Below are 13,577 nucleotides of genomic sequence, written 5' to 3'. Positions count from 1 at the left end.
ACGCCAACGCTTGTACCTGAGAGCCAGGGCTGAATTGGCTTTGTACCTGAACAGGCGCAGGTGAGTTACCAGAACCGGGGGATATAACAGTACCGATCCTTTCGATGAATTCTTCTTCGAAACGAACAATAAAAAATCGTCCTTGGCCGACCATCCACTCTTATTGTTAGTTAAATATTACAGGCGACGATTAGTCGAAGAAAATTCCTTTTCATCGCGATTCTTAACGTTCTGACTTCAGCTGCCAGTTTTATCGTTATAATAAAATTCCTGTCCAACTGACAAGTTTTTCGCGTGGTTCGTATATAATCGACAACGACTTGGAGCTCGACCTTCGAGGTCCTGGCACTCGGGGCAAGCCAATACGCATGCAAAATTTCATTCACGTAAGCGTCACGTACGGCTTAACGTTGTAATAACATTCCGCGAATAAGTCGGGGTCCGAAACTTTGCCGATTCTTTGTTCCTTCACCGTCTCGGCGAGACGGGAAAACGAGTTTCTTTCAAAAAGAAGAAACGAAATACGTTTCTCCTAATCGACCAGACATGCCCTTTCTTCTTCTTCTTCTTCTTCTTCTTCTTCTTCTTCTTCTTCTTCTTCTTCTTCTTCTTCTTCTTCTTCCTCCTCTTCCTCTTTTTCTTCTTCTTCTTCTTCTGTTCGTTAACCCTTTCACTGTTGCATTCTTGCAGTAATAATCATCGATTGATCTATGAAATTCGACGAATAATTTACTTATCGCTATTTAATATCGCTACTTGCAATTAGTTTTTACTTTCTAAAGCTGTACAAATTTTTAAGCACGATAGCACAAAGGGTTAACGAATCCGATAGATTGTAAATCACGACAAAGCAACCTAATGAGGAGAATACACAATCTTTCCTAAAGAATCAAGGAACGCCGGGTCGTGTCGCGTCGCGTAGACGCGATCAGAGATCGTTCTTTCGTCGTGTCGTTGATCTACATGGAAATTACGCTTGTATATCGTCCACTCGAGCACATACTTTCCGTCACGGCGTTGCCTTTCCCACAAACTGAAAATGGATGACACGTGTAGAGTCGCGGAACTTCCCAGGACGCGCTTTCAGACAGCGTAACCGATTCAACGTCGTTCAAGCAGCCGTGTCTTTTAGGGTGCATAAATGCGTTCGAACGTAAAAGGCGTCGCGTAAAATATAAAAAAAGAATACGATACTTATCCCCGTGACTCCTCGAAGGAAGTTCCACGGGGGTCTTTGTCGAGTTAATTAATTTTTAAGGCCAGTTTCAGGCATTGCTGTTACTTTTAATACACTCGAATATCGTATAGAAGAGAAATAATTAAAAATGAATCTCTAAACGTATCGGCTCTCGCATTTTGCATTCCCCATCACCACATATGACCAATTAGCAAGGAGGCATGCGGATGGCGAGCGGTTGCGTGTCGCAATTTTTCCGCGGTAAGAACGTCACATCCGGGTCAGAGTATCCTCTCTCCGGTGAGCTCAACAGCGACGACAGGCTGTGTCAAAACGCATCGCGATCTTTCTTCGTTCACCGCGAGACTACGAGATAGTATGTATACTGAAGAACTTAAAGCATGAAAAGTTGCAAATTTGCAATTACGAAATTCGTCGAAGAGGAACCGAGTCATAAGAGCGAGACCTATCGACAAGGCACGCACGGGATTCCCACGCAAGGTGTACACCGGATCTTCCCCACGAATTCTCGTGTTCCGTTGCTAATAGATTCGACAGAGTAAGAGAAGGAGAAAGCGAAGAAGGGTCGACGAAGATTTCGATGTAATGTGCAGAGTGTAATCATTTGGCCGTTTCCTCGAAGAAAATCAAGCCGGTGAAAATCACGGGGTTCATCGCGAGCCGTGAATCAGTAATTACGCCTACGATCGAGCGTTTACGATACGCTGCTCGATGTCAAGGTGGCCCCGTGGCAGAGCGGCGGTGAAACGAGAGATTCGTCCTGTTCGTAAAGCACATGCACGCATACATAACGCAGGGAGAAGTCCGGCAGGCAGGCAGGCAGGTAGGCAGGCAGGCAGGCAAGCAAGCAGGCATAGCTGAGGGATATTCGAGAAGGAGCGAGGGTATACTCGAGAAATATTCGACTGGTCGTCGTGACGTCGAGGATTTTCTTCGAAAAACGAGAGGACAGAATGGCTACGTAGGTACGTACGAGGCCGAGCCTTCACCTCGATCGCAACGTGTACACACAATGTGGCCACCGATACGCATAGCGCATGTACCAGTGTTAGCAAAGAGAGCCGGAGAGGATACACGTGGAATCGTGCAAAACGCGGCAGAGAAGAGAAGAGAAGAGAAGAGAAGAGAAGGTGAAGAGAAGAGAAGAGAAGGCGAAGAGAAGAGAAGAGAAGGCGAAGAGAAGAGAAGGCGAAGAGAAACTCACGAAGGAGAAAGGTAAAGGGTGGGAAAGAGGAGGCGCGAGAGATCGGTGGAAGGGTCATTGGTTGTTCGTTGCACACTCTCAACGTATGGGAATCGTTATGGACCGACTATAGTCGCTGGAATGCGTTCTTTTTTCCTTTTTGTGTCCCCCCGCGGTATACCTGGCGGCAGCCTGCTCTCGCTTCGTTGCAGCGGCGACGTTGGCGATGACGGTGGCGATCCTCCTTTGCCGGACAATCTTGGCGAACCGAACGAACGAGAAGAAGCCGGCTTCAAATATTCCTGCCGCCTGTTCAACCATCGAACATCGTACAACCAGTGTACCTTGAAAAGTTACCATCCAGGGATCGTGCTACCGTCCAGGCTACTCCAAAAAATTACCGATCATGTTGTACAGGAACACGATCGATGCCAGAGAAGCGTGGAACGAATGAAATCGAGTACATATCAGACGCTTCGAAGAAAAGAAGAAAAGATGGATGCCGAACTACCGTCGAAACTATGGATGCTCGAGGGACAAAGGGTCGAAAAGCAGAAACTTGCCGATCGATGTGTTTCCTCTCGAAGCTTGGAACAAGCGGAGAAAATACGAGATGGCGAAGAAGAGGAGCCGGTACGCCGCGCCAGTACGCCGGTACCAAGGTAGACGCGATAAAGAACGAATCGACCAGGTAGAAGAACAGAGATGGTTCGGTAATGCTCCCAGAGAGAGAGAAACGGATAGCCAGTCGAACAAGACCGGCCAAAGAAGGAAAGAAAAAGAAAGCAGTGAGAGAGAGAGAGAGAGAGAGAGAGAGAGAGAGGAGCAGAGGACGATACAAGACATGGACGTAGGTAGAAGGACAGGTAGTCGACTCGAGGAAAGAACAGCAGCCGTGGAGAAGGGGGAAAGAGAAGAGGAATGGAGGGGTGCAGGATGGAGGAGAGAAGAGAGGAGAGGAGAGACTCGATTCCTCTCTCGTATGTATGCCGGCATGGCGCGGCGGTTCGGTTTCGGTGACGTCACGACGTCGATTTGAACGAACCAATGGGCGCTGGAAACGAGACCGAAGAGGCAAAAGGAAAGGTGGTAGGGAATGGAGGGGCCCAAAGCGGTGGCTTTGCTCTCCGAGGGTGAGGAAGGGGTAACCGCGAAAGGTGCGTGCGGCCCCGGACGTGGGGCGCGGGGCCAGTTGATCAGTGAGTGCGGTAGTGATCTCATCTCGTACCGCGCCAGGTGTGACTCTTCTCTCTTTCCTACTCTTTCGGTCCCGGACCTCTGTGCGCCGTTGGTAAGACGGAGGAAACAGTAAAGGACTTAAAATTCACCTATCGACTCGGCCGTGTTCTACGCTACGATCAACAGGTACTTTTTCCTTTTTTTCATCTTTCGAATTTAAACTTTCTTCGACCGAAAGAACGCGGAACTTAGAGCTAAGCAAAATTCGATTTAAAATTGAATTTCAGCAATGCACGGTTCATTCGATCGAATACATAGATACAAATTTCTTCTATCTCAAAGTAGGTATATTGGAAAAATAAAAATCGAATTGAGCAACGCAATGTATCGGTTAGTTTACGACACAATAAGAGAATGCAAATTCTTAGCGATCGCGATAGGGACAAGGTCGAGGTGAAGCGAGAGAGACGGTTCTCTCCTGTTCGTTATCGTTCGTTTCTACTCCGTTTCTTGTGCAACGCGTTTCATTCTCCTTCGTTTACCTTTTACGAAATCGCGGCGCGGTGCGGCAAGGCAAGTTAAGTTTTCACGGTTCCGCGTTTCTTCTTCGTGTGCTTCTTCGGAGCGTCTGCTTGCCGATTCGCACCGTTTCGCGTGCGAATTTCCGCGGCCCTCTTAGCAACAACAGCGTGTATCTGGCTTACTACCGTGGAAAAATAACAGTCGTTCGAACGCTTTTGTTCCCCCGTATTCTCTCATGATTTTTACGCCTTGTTCGTCGCGTCTCTTCGTTCATTTATTCCCTCGCGTTCGAAAGCGAAAACTCTTTGCTCGACGTAGTTCAAGGTGGCCTTTAAATTCGCCAAACAACCTTCGTATCGGCTTCGTTCGAATTCAAAACTCTTCTTACCGTTTCAATTGATCCGACGTTTTTCAACACCGCTCCAATCTTTCCATCGAGATAAACTCGTCCCTAATTTAAATTTTCAAATCGAATCGATCGCCTCTCGCGAACGTGACTCGATCGTTAATTCCCCGCGAACCTGTTTTAAGAATCTCGTTTTGCCGGATAGACTAACGAAAAACAAAATCGTCTCTCCCTGAGTCGCATATTTGACGACCATTGGCGGCGAACAACGGGCAACGGGCGTTATGGTAGCATTTGCGGAAGCCTGTATCGCGAACGATCTTTCAACGTGCCAGCGAATGCATTCGAGATTTGCACGGTAGAGCGAGCGACCGAGAAATAAAACGTAGATACTCGTGTATATAGGGACGTGTGCGTTTGACCGCTCCGCGTGCATACTACCGATCCGTGAATCCTCGTTGCGAGTGACACCGACCGATTAACCTGTTCGATCGAAATAACGAGCTCGAAAATTTCCTTCTTTTGGCACCGCCAAAACTCCACGGAAAGCAGAAAATAAATTTCCAGCGTTGTGAGTTGACTTTGGTTTCGAAGAATCGAAATGGAAGGGGACAGAATTCAAAAATTCATATCTCTTTTTTCTCCGCTAACGTAATGAATTCAACGCGTGAGATAAAAAGTCAAACAACTACGCGGTTTGTGATCGTAAATTAATTTGCAAGCTAAACCGTGTTCCGTTCGCTAAGTAAATAACGAGACGAAGTATATACCGGGTCTCACGCTTAACGTTTCCTCCCATTAGTCGTCCCGTACAACAAATATTTATACGAAAAGGTTATACCTTTTTGTTTGGTTTACCTGGCAGTTTCGTCCTTTGGAATTCGAATATTCCGATCTAACGACCAGTCGACCTTACTCGTTTACTACCTTGTCTTTAACGTCTATCGCGGTTGATCATGTTTGAACTTTGAATTCAAATTCGAACGAATGATTACATTTTTCTTTTTTGGGGGGGGGGGGGGGGTCATCTATCTGAATCCGATAACTTTCGTATTTTTCGATATTGACTTTCAAATGAAGTAATCGACAGTAGTACAAGAAACACGCGTTGAAAAGCTAGAAATATAAAAAAGAACGTGAAACGATTCAAAGCCGCTGCTTTTTTCCCGCGCCTGACTGCTGTACGACAGCGTCTCGAGGAAATTAAATCAAGTTCGATAAGTACATTCGAAGTGATAATGCCTATAAGTGAAACGACATTAGCCCCGGCTATCTCGAGTACTTGTGCAGCTGTGTTTGCGTAAACGATTGGAAGTCACGTCGAAAGCCGGTCTCTCTCTTTCTCGTTAAAAGAACGTAATTCACTTTCGTTGCTTCGTGCATCAACTTTACTCTGTCGTTTGGATTTTTCTTTAAATCACGTATTTGAGTTGTTCTCCTTTTGAAACGAGTAGGTAAGTCATAGATCGAGAAGTCGAATCGACGCCTGTCGAGTGCAGACGTCTTGATCGGTTGTGCAATCGGCTTTGGAACGCCGCTAAACTTCTCGATAAAAAGTACAGTCAATAAGGCGTATCGTGCAAAGACCCTGTCCTGTAATGGCTCCACAGAATCACCGGACTGTTAATTGTATCGTTAATTAGATCGTTAAACAACCGCGACGTTGATAATAACCTTCTGCTTTGAAGAACGCTCGGACGTTTCTTAAACAGAAGTCTGTTTTTTTCTTCCGTGTACGAATTTACTTGAAAACGATCTTTATTATTTCTTTGATCGTTACTTTCTTTCGCGAAATTTCTTTGTTATTCGTTTGAATTTCTCTGAATTACTTTCGCAAAATCTCGAGCTGTTAGCGTACAAACGTAGTTCGAAGCAATCTCTTAATCTATCACTTAAATGGTAGTTTTTTTATAGCTTTCGCGAAATTCTTGACACCGGTGATCTCTCGATAATAGTACAGTTCGAATGTAGCAGCCGTGGCAAACAAATGGAACAAATCGAAGGCCAGCTTATCGTGTAAAGATATAGGTACTCACTCGTATTTACCGTAGGTACGTGACGACGATGACGACGACGACGACGACGACGACGACGACGACGACGACGGATTTCGCGACTCGGATAAGCGATTTGCTCGAGTTGGAAACGTTGCTTCTGTCGTTCCATAGCCATTTTACGAACAAAAGAAAATAGAATGATAATAAAGCGAATTGAATATTAGAAAGTTGGGGGATTACGTGTATCGTCGAATCTGGTGTTCGATGGCGAGAAACGAACCATCAAGTTTCGCAGGTGAGTGCGCTCTCTGAGGTTCTTTCTTCTCTTTTGCTCGTTTTCTCTATTCAATCTTTTGTACTTTCACCCTCGTAAACGCGACAGTTTCGTTAGCGGAATCTTGAAATCAAACGGAAAAATCATAAGACTGAATTGCATTTAAAGACATCGTTTCAGCGAACGAACATTTTCGGTTTCGATTCGAGCAACATATTCGCGTGTCGCAATCTTTCAAAATTATCTATTGCGAAACTTGATATTCTGGAAATGACATATACATATTTGGCCGGTTAATAGAGTCGATAACGGGCGGTGTTTAAAATATGAAACTGCTGTCAAACGTTTTCGATCGTTGCTTCTCGTAAAATTCGCTGCTCGTTTTCAGTCACGGTCACGAATTTCGACAGAGATCGAGCGGTTGCGCGTGCACGAACAGAGATAGACAGAGAAGGCGGAGAACTCGATAATAAAATAGAGTTCAGCAACGGGTATAAGGCAACTCGCGAGATCATAACTTTCTCCAAATGCAAGCTCTTACGAAACATACATCGGTGTATACCGGTCTTAGCAGCCAGTCGAGAAGCGAAGAGAGACTTCGATATCAGGAGCGTAACGTCAGAAAACGTAAGCAGATAACGCGTCTTGGATAACGGCAGATAATAAAAACGATGATCGAGTAATGCTTGAATTTCTTTCGATCCAAATGACATTGTGATATGTCCAAATGGAAATCTATCCTTGTTTCGAATCTCAATCGAACGCGCTACTCTTTGACGTTGATTTGAGGATGAATAGAAAGGTTTGTTAGAATTTATGCGCGATATACAAGATAGATAGATACCTTTGGAATCTTGTTCACCTCCGTCTGTAACGCTCGAGGCGTAAGTTTTGTTAAAGTTAGTGGCTCGTTGGCTAGAAATGGTAACCAGGAAGTTACTTTTGGATGTGTGTACGCGTAGATACGTGGTTCTAAATTGAAGTAATTATGACGTAAGGTTGTGCTTTATATGCTGTACGATTCAGCAAAGTCTTGATTTCTTTCGATCGCTCGGGTTTTACGGTTAAACGCGAGCAGAATGTTGATCGAATACCTTCAGTTCCTTTATTCAGCATTTTCTTTTCTCAATGGAAATTCTTTCCGAAAACCATGTTGAATGAAAAAATCGAGTATAAATGATAAATTTATGTGTCTGGATCGATCTTAGCTGGTCGCTTTCTCCGTGTTCTCGGTGCTTTCCATGCGGTGCTTTTACGAGGAACAACTTTGACCTGGAAACGTCAAAAGAATTTTCAGGTGTACGCGGCTCCTCGTAGCCCGTGGCTATCTATCCCGTAGCCAAAGGCCCGCTCTTTTACCGACCACTAGACTTTCACTCCGAAATGTCAGCGGCTTGTGTTTCACTTTTCAAAGCCTTGCGCATATCAATCAATTCCTGGTTACGCGACAAAAGAACGATTCTTGTTGTTAAACGTTTTACGATTTCTCCTACTCTTTCTGTTACAGGCTGCTAACGACACGTGTATGTACCTCGCTATTCCACAACGAGGAAAGAACGATCAAGAAAAACGATCCATTCGTGATCGACAATTCAACGACTACGATCACTGTACAGTATCATCTCAATCATCTGAGATAATAATATGGATAGATCGTTTAATTTTCATGGCGTAGAGAAAGAAGCGATTGTCTTTTATATTTTTAGGTGATGTACCAAGTATTCCTTCCTGCCAGGAATCCTTAACCTCTTAACTTAAAAGTACGAGAATACTCGGGCAAAATACACTTGTTATAATATAATTATTAAGTTAAGAGGTTAAAACTCAAAAGCAAAATCCATCGTTTCATCGGATAATATGGAATTGCAGTTGAACGAGACTTGGATAATCGAGACTATACTGTGTATAGTTTATAGTATATAGCAAATTTTTTGATGATTCAAGATTCTCGGTAGAAGTATTTCTGATAGGTGACGAGAGGATCTTGGCGCGGACATTTTCTTTGGTTATCTAGCTGTATGAGTATTATTCGACATCATAAAGCTAGGTTACCGGAGTTAAGCTCCTCGCCATATCAACTCCAGCGATCTTCTCCCATGTATTTCAGTACTGTCACTGCAACGACACGTCCGACGTGTTTCGAAAGTTACTTCGAAACGGGGTACCATTCGTAGCCGTGAACCAGATTGTACATGGTTTATCCGTGAAATCGATTTATGTAACGCTGTAATAATTTTCTATGACACTCTGATGGAAATAAAGTACCTATATATGATCATTTATGTACTGTATATGTATATTACTCGTTTATTGTAAAACGAATAAAAATGAATCATTTGGTTAATGTTTATTTATTCCTTGAAATCCCTCGAATTCTTAGGTGAACGTTTTAATCAAGAAGTGATGGGAGTAAGAAAATTTTCCCTCTGGAATAAGCTGTGTCGAAGACACGGTGAATAGGTAAAAGACGATCCAAACATTTCTGTATTCATTCTGCACGGGAACGTACGTACGAGTTGGGCATTGGTAATTACTAGTAGTGTCATTTCCACGTGACTTGATTACTAATCGAGAACATTTCAAAAGGCGTACCGATATTTCCTTTTTTTCTTTACGTGATCATATTTCGCGCTTCTAGAATTCGAAAATCGATCAAATTAATATCCCTCTATCGACTAATTAGTATCGATTCATACACTAGTACGATACGACTGTTTTATCAATTTCAAAATTAAAAACTATTCGGTTAGATGAATTTCTATAATTACAAGATTGCAAGTGGAAAGTAGAATATGAATTTCTTTTAAATTTAATAATTGAGAGTTGCTTTCAAAAATAAATGTTCATTTGTCGAATGAAATTTGAGTTTTATGGGCTTCCAACAGCAAGCATGTACAAAATCGATAGTGCGTAATAAACTTAGGGGGCGCCACGTTCCGATACAACTTAAATTCCTTTCAATACCGACCGAACTTTCGCGGTTTTTATGAATTCTTTCCGCTACTTTAAGTATCGATCATTTTCACATTTCTCCAGTGATATATCAATCATTATTTTACGAAAACAAAATATATAATAAAACCTTGTAAATTTTCTTTTTATACATATGATAAATTTCACCCTTGAACGATCTAGTTTATTAATTTCATACATCAACGTTCTAGTATTCTTCTAGTTTCTCATGAATATGCATAACACATAATGAATCATCATATCACTATTTTTTCCTAAAACATTGTATTCATTTAACTTCTAAAAGGAATGAGTCATTTTACAAAGACTTTTGTCTATACAAATTACAGTATAGAACCTTTTGAAAGTTAAATGTCTATACTGAAATTTTTGTGTCAAATAACACCAGACTTGTAACTTGAAATTATTTTATGAATCTGTGATCAGCTAACATACCGAAGATCATAGATTATTTCTATGCGTATCTAATGAGGAAGAAAATCGATCGAACGACGTAATGATGAATATTTCTTTATTCAAATCAAGTTGAATTTTTTATATGTAATTTTTGTAGATCAAGCGATGGCATTCGCGAAAAGCTGAATCACGATTAACAGGAAGTGTTTTGATAAGAATTGTCTATTCGCGTGTTCAAAAATTCGCGATTATGTTCGATTAGTTCGCTCATAACAAATGCCGGAAGTTACCACGCTAAGGGAAAAATAAACTAACAGGATTTTTACCCTTTAAAATGAACGCGATAACGTTCTATTAAAGGAAACTCGTGCACGCATATTTATCGAAAGTAAATAGAATCGTTAATATGAATGAAGGAGTTCGATTGATGAAAAATTCATCATGATGGGTATATATTTTACCGGATGTGAATCGTCCAAGGAGGTAAAAACGTTCTAGAATGTTCTAGAACATTCTAGAATTTTCCGAAGTATATAAAGCGAAACTTGATCAGCGCGCCACTTCATTCAATAATCTGCCAGGTGCTCGACAACGTGTTCTCGTATTCTTGAGAAGCATTTTCTAACAGCCACTCAACTGGACATCAAGGTACAGTCGTTTTCTTTTTTTTTAATTAATGTTTAAGAAGTATTTAGCTTATTTATAACGTCATTCTGTATGTTCATAAAATGTATTAAATCACATGAATAATGAAAGATTAAAATTGTTCTCACAATAGCTGAAGTGTTAAATCATTATTACTTTATTGCATTTTTACTTATAATTAAATATTGCTATAAGTGTAGTATTTTTTTGGTCATAAGTTTCATTATTTTATGCTTATCATTTTCACGGTCGACATTCTATGTGCGTATTTTCGAATGGACGCGACACGTGTTTTTTCTTTGTGAAATTTATGAAATTTGTCAATCTAGATTGCTTAGATACAGAAGGACATTTTTAAAAATTTGCACAAAGATAAGATGTGCAAGAAATTAAAATATGATGTCTTTTTTATTATGTGTTTTTAAAAAATAAATGTAATAAGAAAATATTTGATATCATTCTATAATTTTCATTGTAGATGTCGGCGCAAATGGAAACCGAGGCTGGAGATGTGGAGACTTTTGCATTCCAAGCTGAAATTGCTCAGCTTATGTCTCTGATCATCAATACCTTTTATTCCAATAAGGAAATTTTTCTCAGAGAATTAATCTCAAACTCCAGCGATGCTCTTGATAAGATACGCTACGAGTCTTTGACTGATCCTTCCAAGTTGGACAGTGGTAAAGAATTGTACATTAAAATCATTCCAAACAAAAATGATGGCACTCTGACCATTATTGATACTGGTATTGGTATGACCAAGGCTGATTTAGTAAATAATCTTGGTACAATTGCTAAATCTGGTACCAAGGCATTTATGGAAGCTCTACAGGCTGGTGCTGATATTTCCATGATTGGTCAGTTTGGTGTAGGATTCTACTCTGCCTATCTTGTTGCTGATAAAGTTACAGTTGTTTCAAAACACAATGATGACGAACAGTACCTATGGGAATCTAGCGCCGGAGGATCATTCACTGTCAGGCATGACCCTGGAGAGCCATTGGGACGTGGAACAAAAATTGTTTTACACATCAAGGAAGACCAAAGCGAATATTTAGAAGAAAGTAAAATTAAGGAGATCGTTAAGAAACATTCCCAATTTATTGGTTATCCAATTAAGTTAGTAGTTCAGAAGGAACGTGAGAAAGAATTGAGCGAAGATGAAGCTGAAGAACCTGAGGAGAAAAAGGAAGAGGATGATGGAAAACCAAAAGTTGAAGACGTAGATGAAAGCGAAGAGGCAGCAGAGGAAGAAGGAAAGAAGAAAAAGAAGAAGACTATCAAGGAAAAATATACAGAAGATGAAGAATTAAATAAAACAAAACCTATCTGGACCAGAAATCCTGATGATATTTCTCAGGAGGAATATGGTGAATTTTATAAATCACTGACTAATGATTGGGAAGATCATTTGGCTGTTAAGCACTTCTCTGTTGAAGGCCAATTGGAATTCAGAGCTTTACTCTTTGTTCCAAGGCGGATGCCATTTGATTTGTTTGAGAATAAGAAGAGAAAGAATAACATCAAGCTTTATGTAAGGAGGGTATTCATTATGGACAACTGCGAAGAATTAATTCCAGAATATTTGAATTTCATGAAAGGTGTAGTTGACAGCGAAGATCTTCCTCTCAACATTTCTCGTGAGATGCTTCAGCAGAATAAAATCTTGAAGGTTATTCGTAAAAACCTTGTTAAAAAATGTTTAGAATTATTTGAAGAACTTACAGAAGATAAGGATAACTATAAGAAATTCTATGAACAATTTAGTAAAAATATTAAATTAGGTATTCACGAGGACAGCACCAACCGGAGTAAATTGGCCGACCTTTTGAGATATCACACCTCTGCTTCTGGTGATGAAGCTTGCTCTCTGAAGGACTATGTAGGCAGAATGAAAGAAAATCAGAAACACATTTACTTCATCACTGGAGAGAACAAAGAACAAGTTGCAAACAGTTCCTTCGTTGAACGTGTCAAGAAACGTGGTTTTGAAGTTGTTTACATGACGGAACCTATTGATGAATATGTAGTACAACAAATGAAAGAGTTCGATGGAAAACAATTAGTATCTGTAACCAAAGAAGGACTGGAACTCCCTGAAGATGAGGAAGAAAAGAAGAAGAGAGAAGAAGACAAAGCCAAGTTTGAGAACTTGTGCAAAGTAATGAAGAACATTCTTGACAACAAAGTAGAAAAGGTTGTAGTATCAAATCGTTTGGTTGACTCTCCTTGTTGTATAGTCACCTCTCAATATGGTTGGACAGCCAACATGGAAAGAATTATGAAAGCTCAAGCTCTTAGGGATACGTCTACTATGGGATATATGGCAGCAAAGAAGCATCTTGAAATCAATCCTGATCATGCCATCATCGAAACCCTTCGTCAAAAAGCAGAGGTTGACAAGAGTGACAAAGCAGTGAAGGACTTGGTAATCTTGTTGTTCGAAACAGCACTCCTTTCCTCAGGTTTTACATTGGATGAACCACAGGTTCATGCTGCAAGAATTTACAGAATGATCAAGCTGGGTCTTGGTATTGATGAGGAAGAACCTGCTCCAGAGGAACAAAGTACAGAAGATGTACCTCCTCTTGAAGGAGATGCGGAAGATGCTTCCCGAATGGAAGAAGTAGATTAAGTTTAAGATCTGAATGTGAAATTAATATTAATGTCATTGTAGTTATTAAAAGACTGCCAAAGTAGCCACGTTTTATGTGGTGTCATTAAACATTCTCATTTTCATTTATTGTATCACACAAACCCTACTTAATTTATAGTACAAAATTTTGTTTTAGATAATAAATATTTTGGAATTAAGTTAAGCTTATAATAAAATAAAATCTACATGTGTACAAATTTGTATTACT

The 13,577-nt window shown here is 40.8% G+C and overlaps 2 protein-coding genes and 1 long non-coding RNA gene across 3 annotated transcripts in view; 2 read left to right on the top strand and 1 right to left on the bottom strand.

The window, feature by feature from the left end:
• The window catches only part of LOC114880266 (hemicentin-1-like), a 126,320-nt gene extending 119,605 nt beyond the window's left edge, over positions 1-6,715 (bottom strand). The window contains exon 1 of the mRNA XM_029196107.2: positions 6,465-6,715. The gene's annotated coding sequence lies outside the window, so the exon portion shown is untranslated. The remainder of the gene's footprint in view (positions 1-6,464) is intronic.
• On the top strand, positions 3,586-8,955 carry LOC114880272. Its single transcript, XR_003790048.1, has 3 exons — positions 3,586-3,746; positions 8,207-8,309; positions 8,406-8,955. It is a non-coding gene; the product is annotated as an uncharacterized LOC114880272 (long non-coding RNA).
• A 1,653-nt stretch (positions 8,956-10,608) lies between these two features.
• Positions 10,609-13,438, top strand: LOC114880273 (heat shock protein 83). The gene is made up of 2 exons (XM_029196115.2): positions 10,609-10,716; positions 11,192-13,438. The coding sequence occupies exon 2, from the start codon at positions 11,192-11,194 to the stop codon at positions 13,346-13,348; it is 2,157 nt and encodes a 718-aa protein (XP_029051948.1). The 5' UTR covers positions 10,609-10,716; the 3' UTR covers positions 13,349-13,438.
• Positions 13,439-13,577: the final 139 nt, after the last annotated feature.

Source organism: Osmia bicornis, chromosome 13 (genome assembly GCF_907164935.1).
Source record: "Osmia bicornis bicornis chromosome 13, iOsmBic2.1, whole genome shotgun sequence".
Classification (NCBI taxonomy): Eukaryota; Metazoa; Arthropoda; class Insecta; order Hymenoptera; family Megachilidae; genus Osmia; species Osmia bicornis.
The sequence above is the reverse complement of the archived record's forward strand: the minus strand, read 5'-3'. Positions and strand labels throughout refer to the sequence as shown.

What these genes read in the sequence shown, in the direction of transcription:
- LOC114880273 (XM_029196115.2), top strand. Translation starts at nt 11,192, where the DNA reads ATGTCGGCGCAAATGGAAACCGAGGCTGGAGATGTGGAGACTTTTGCA.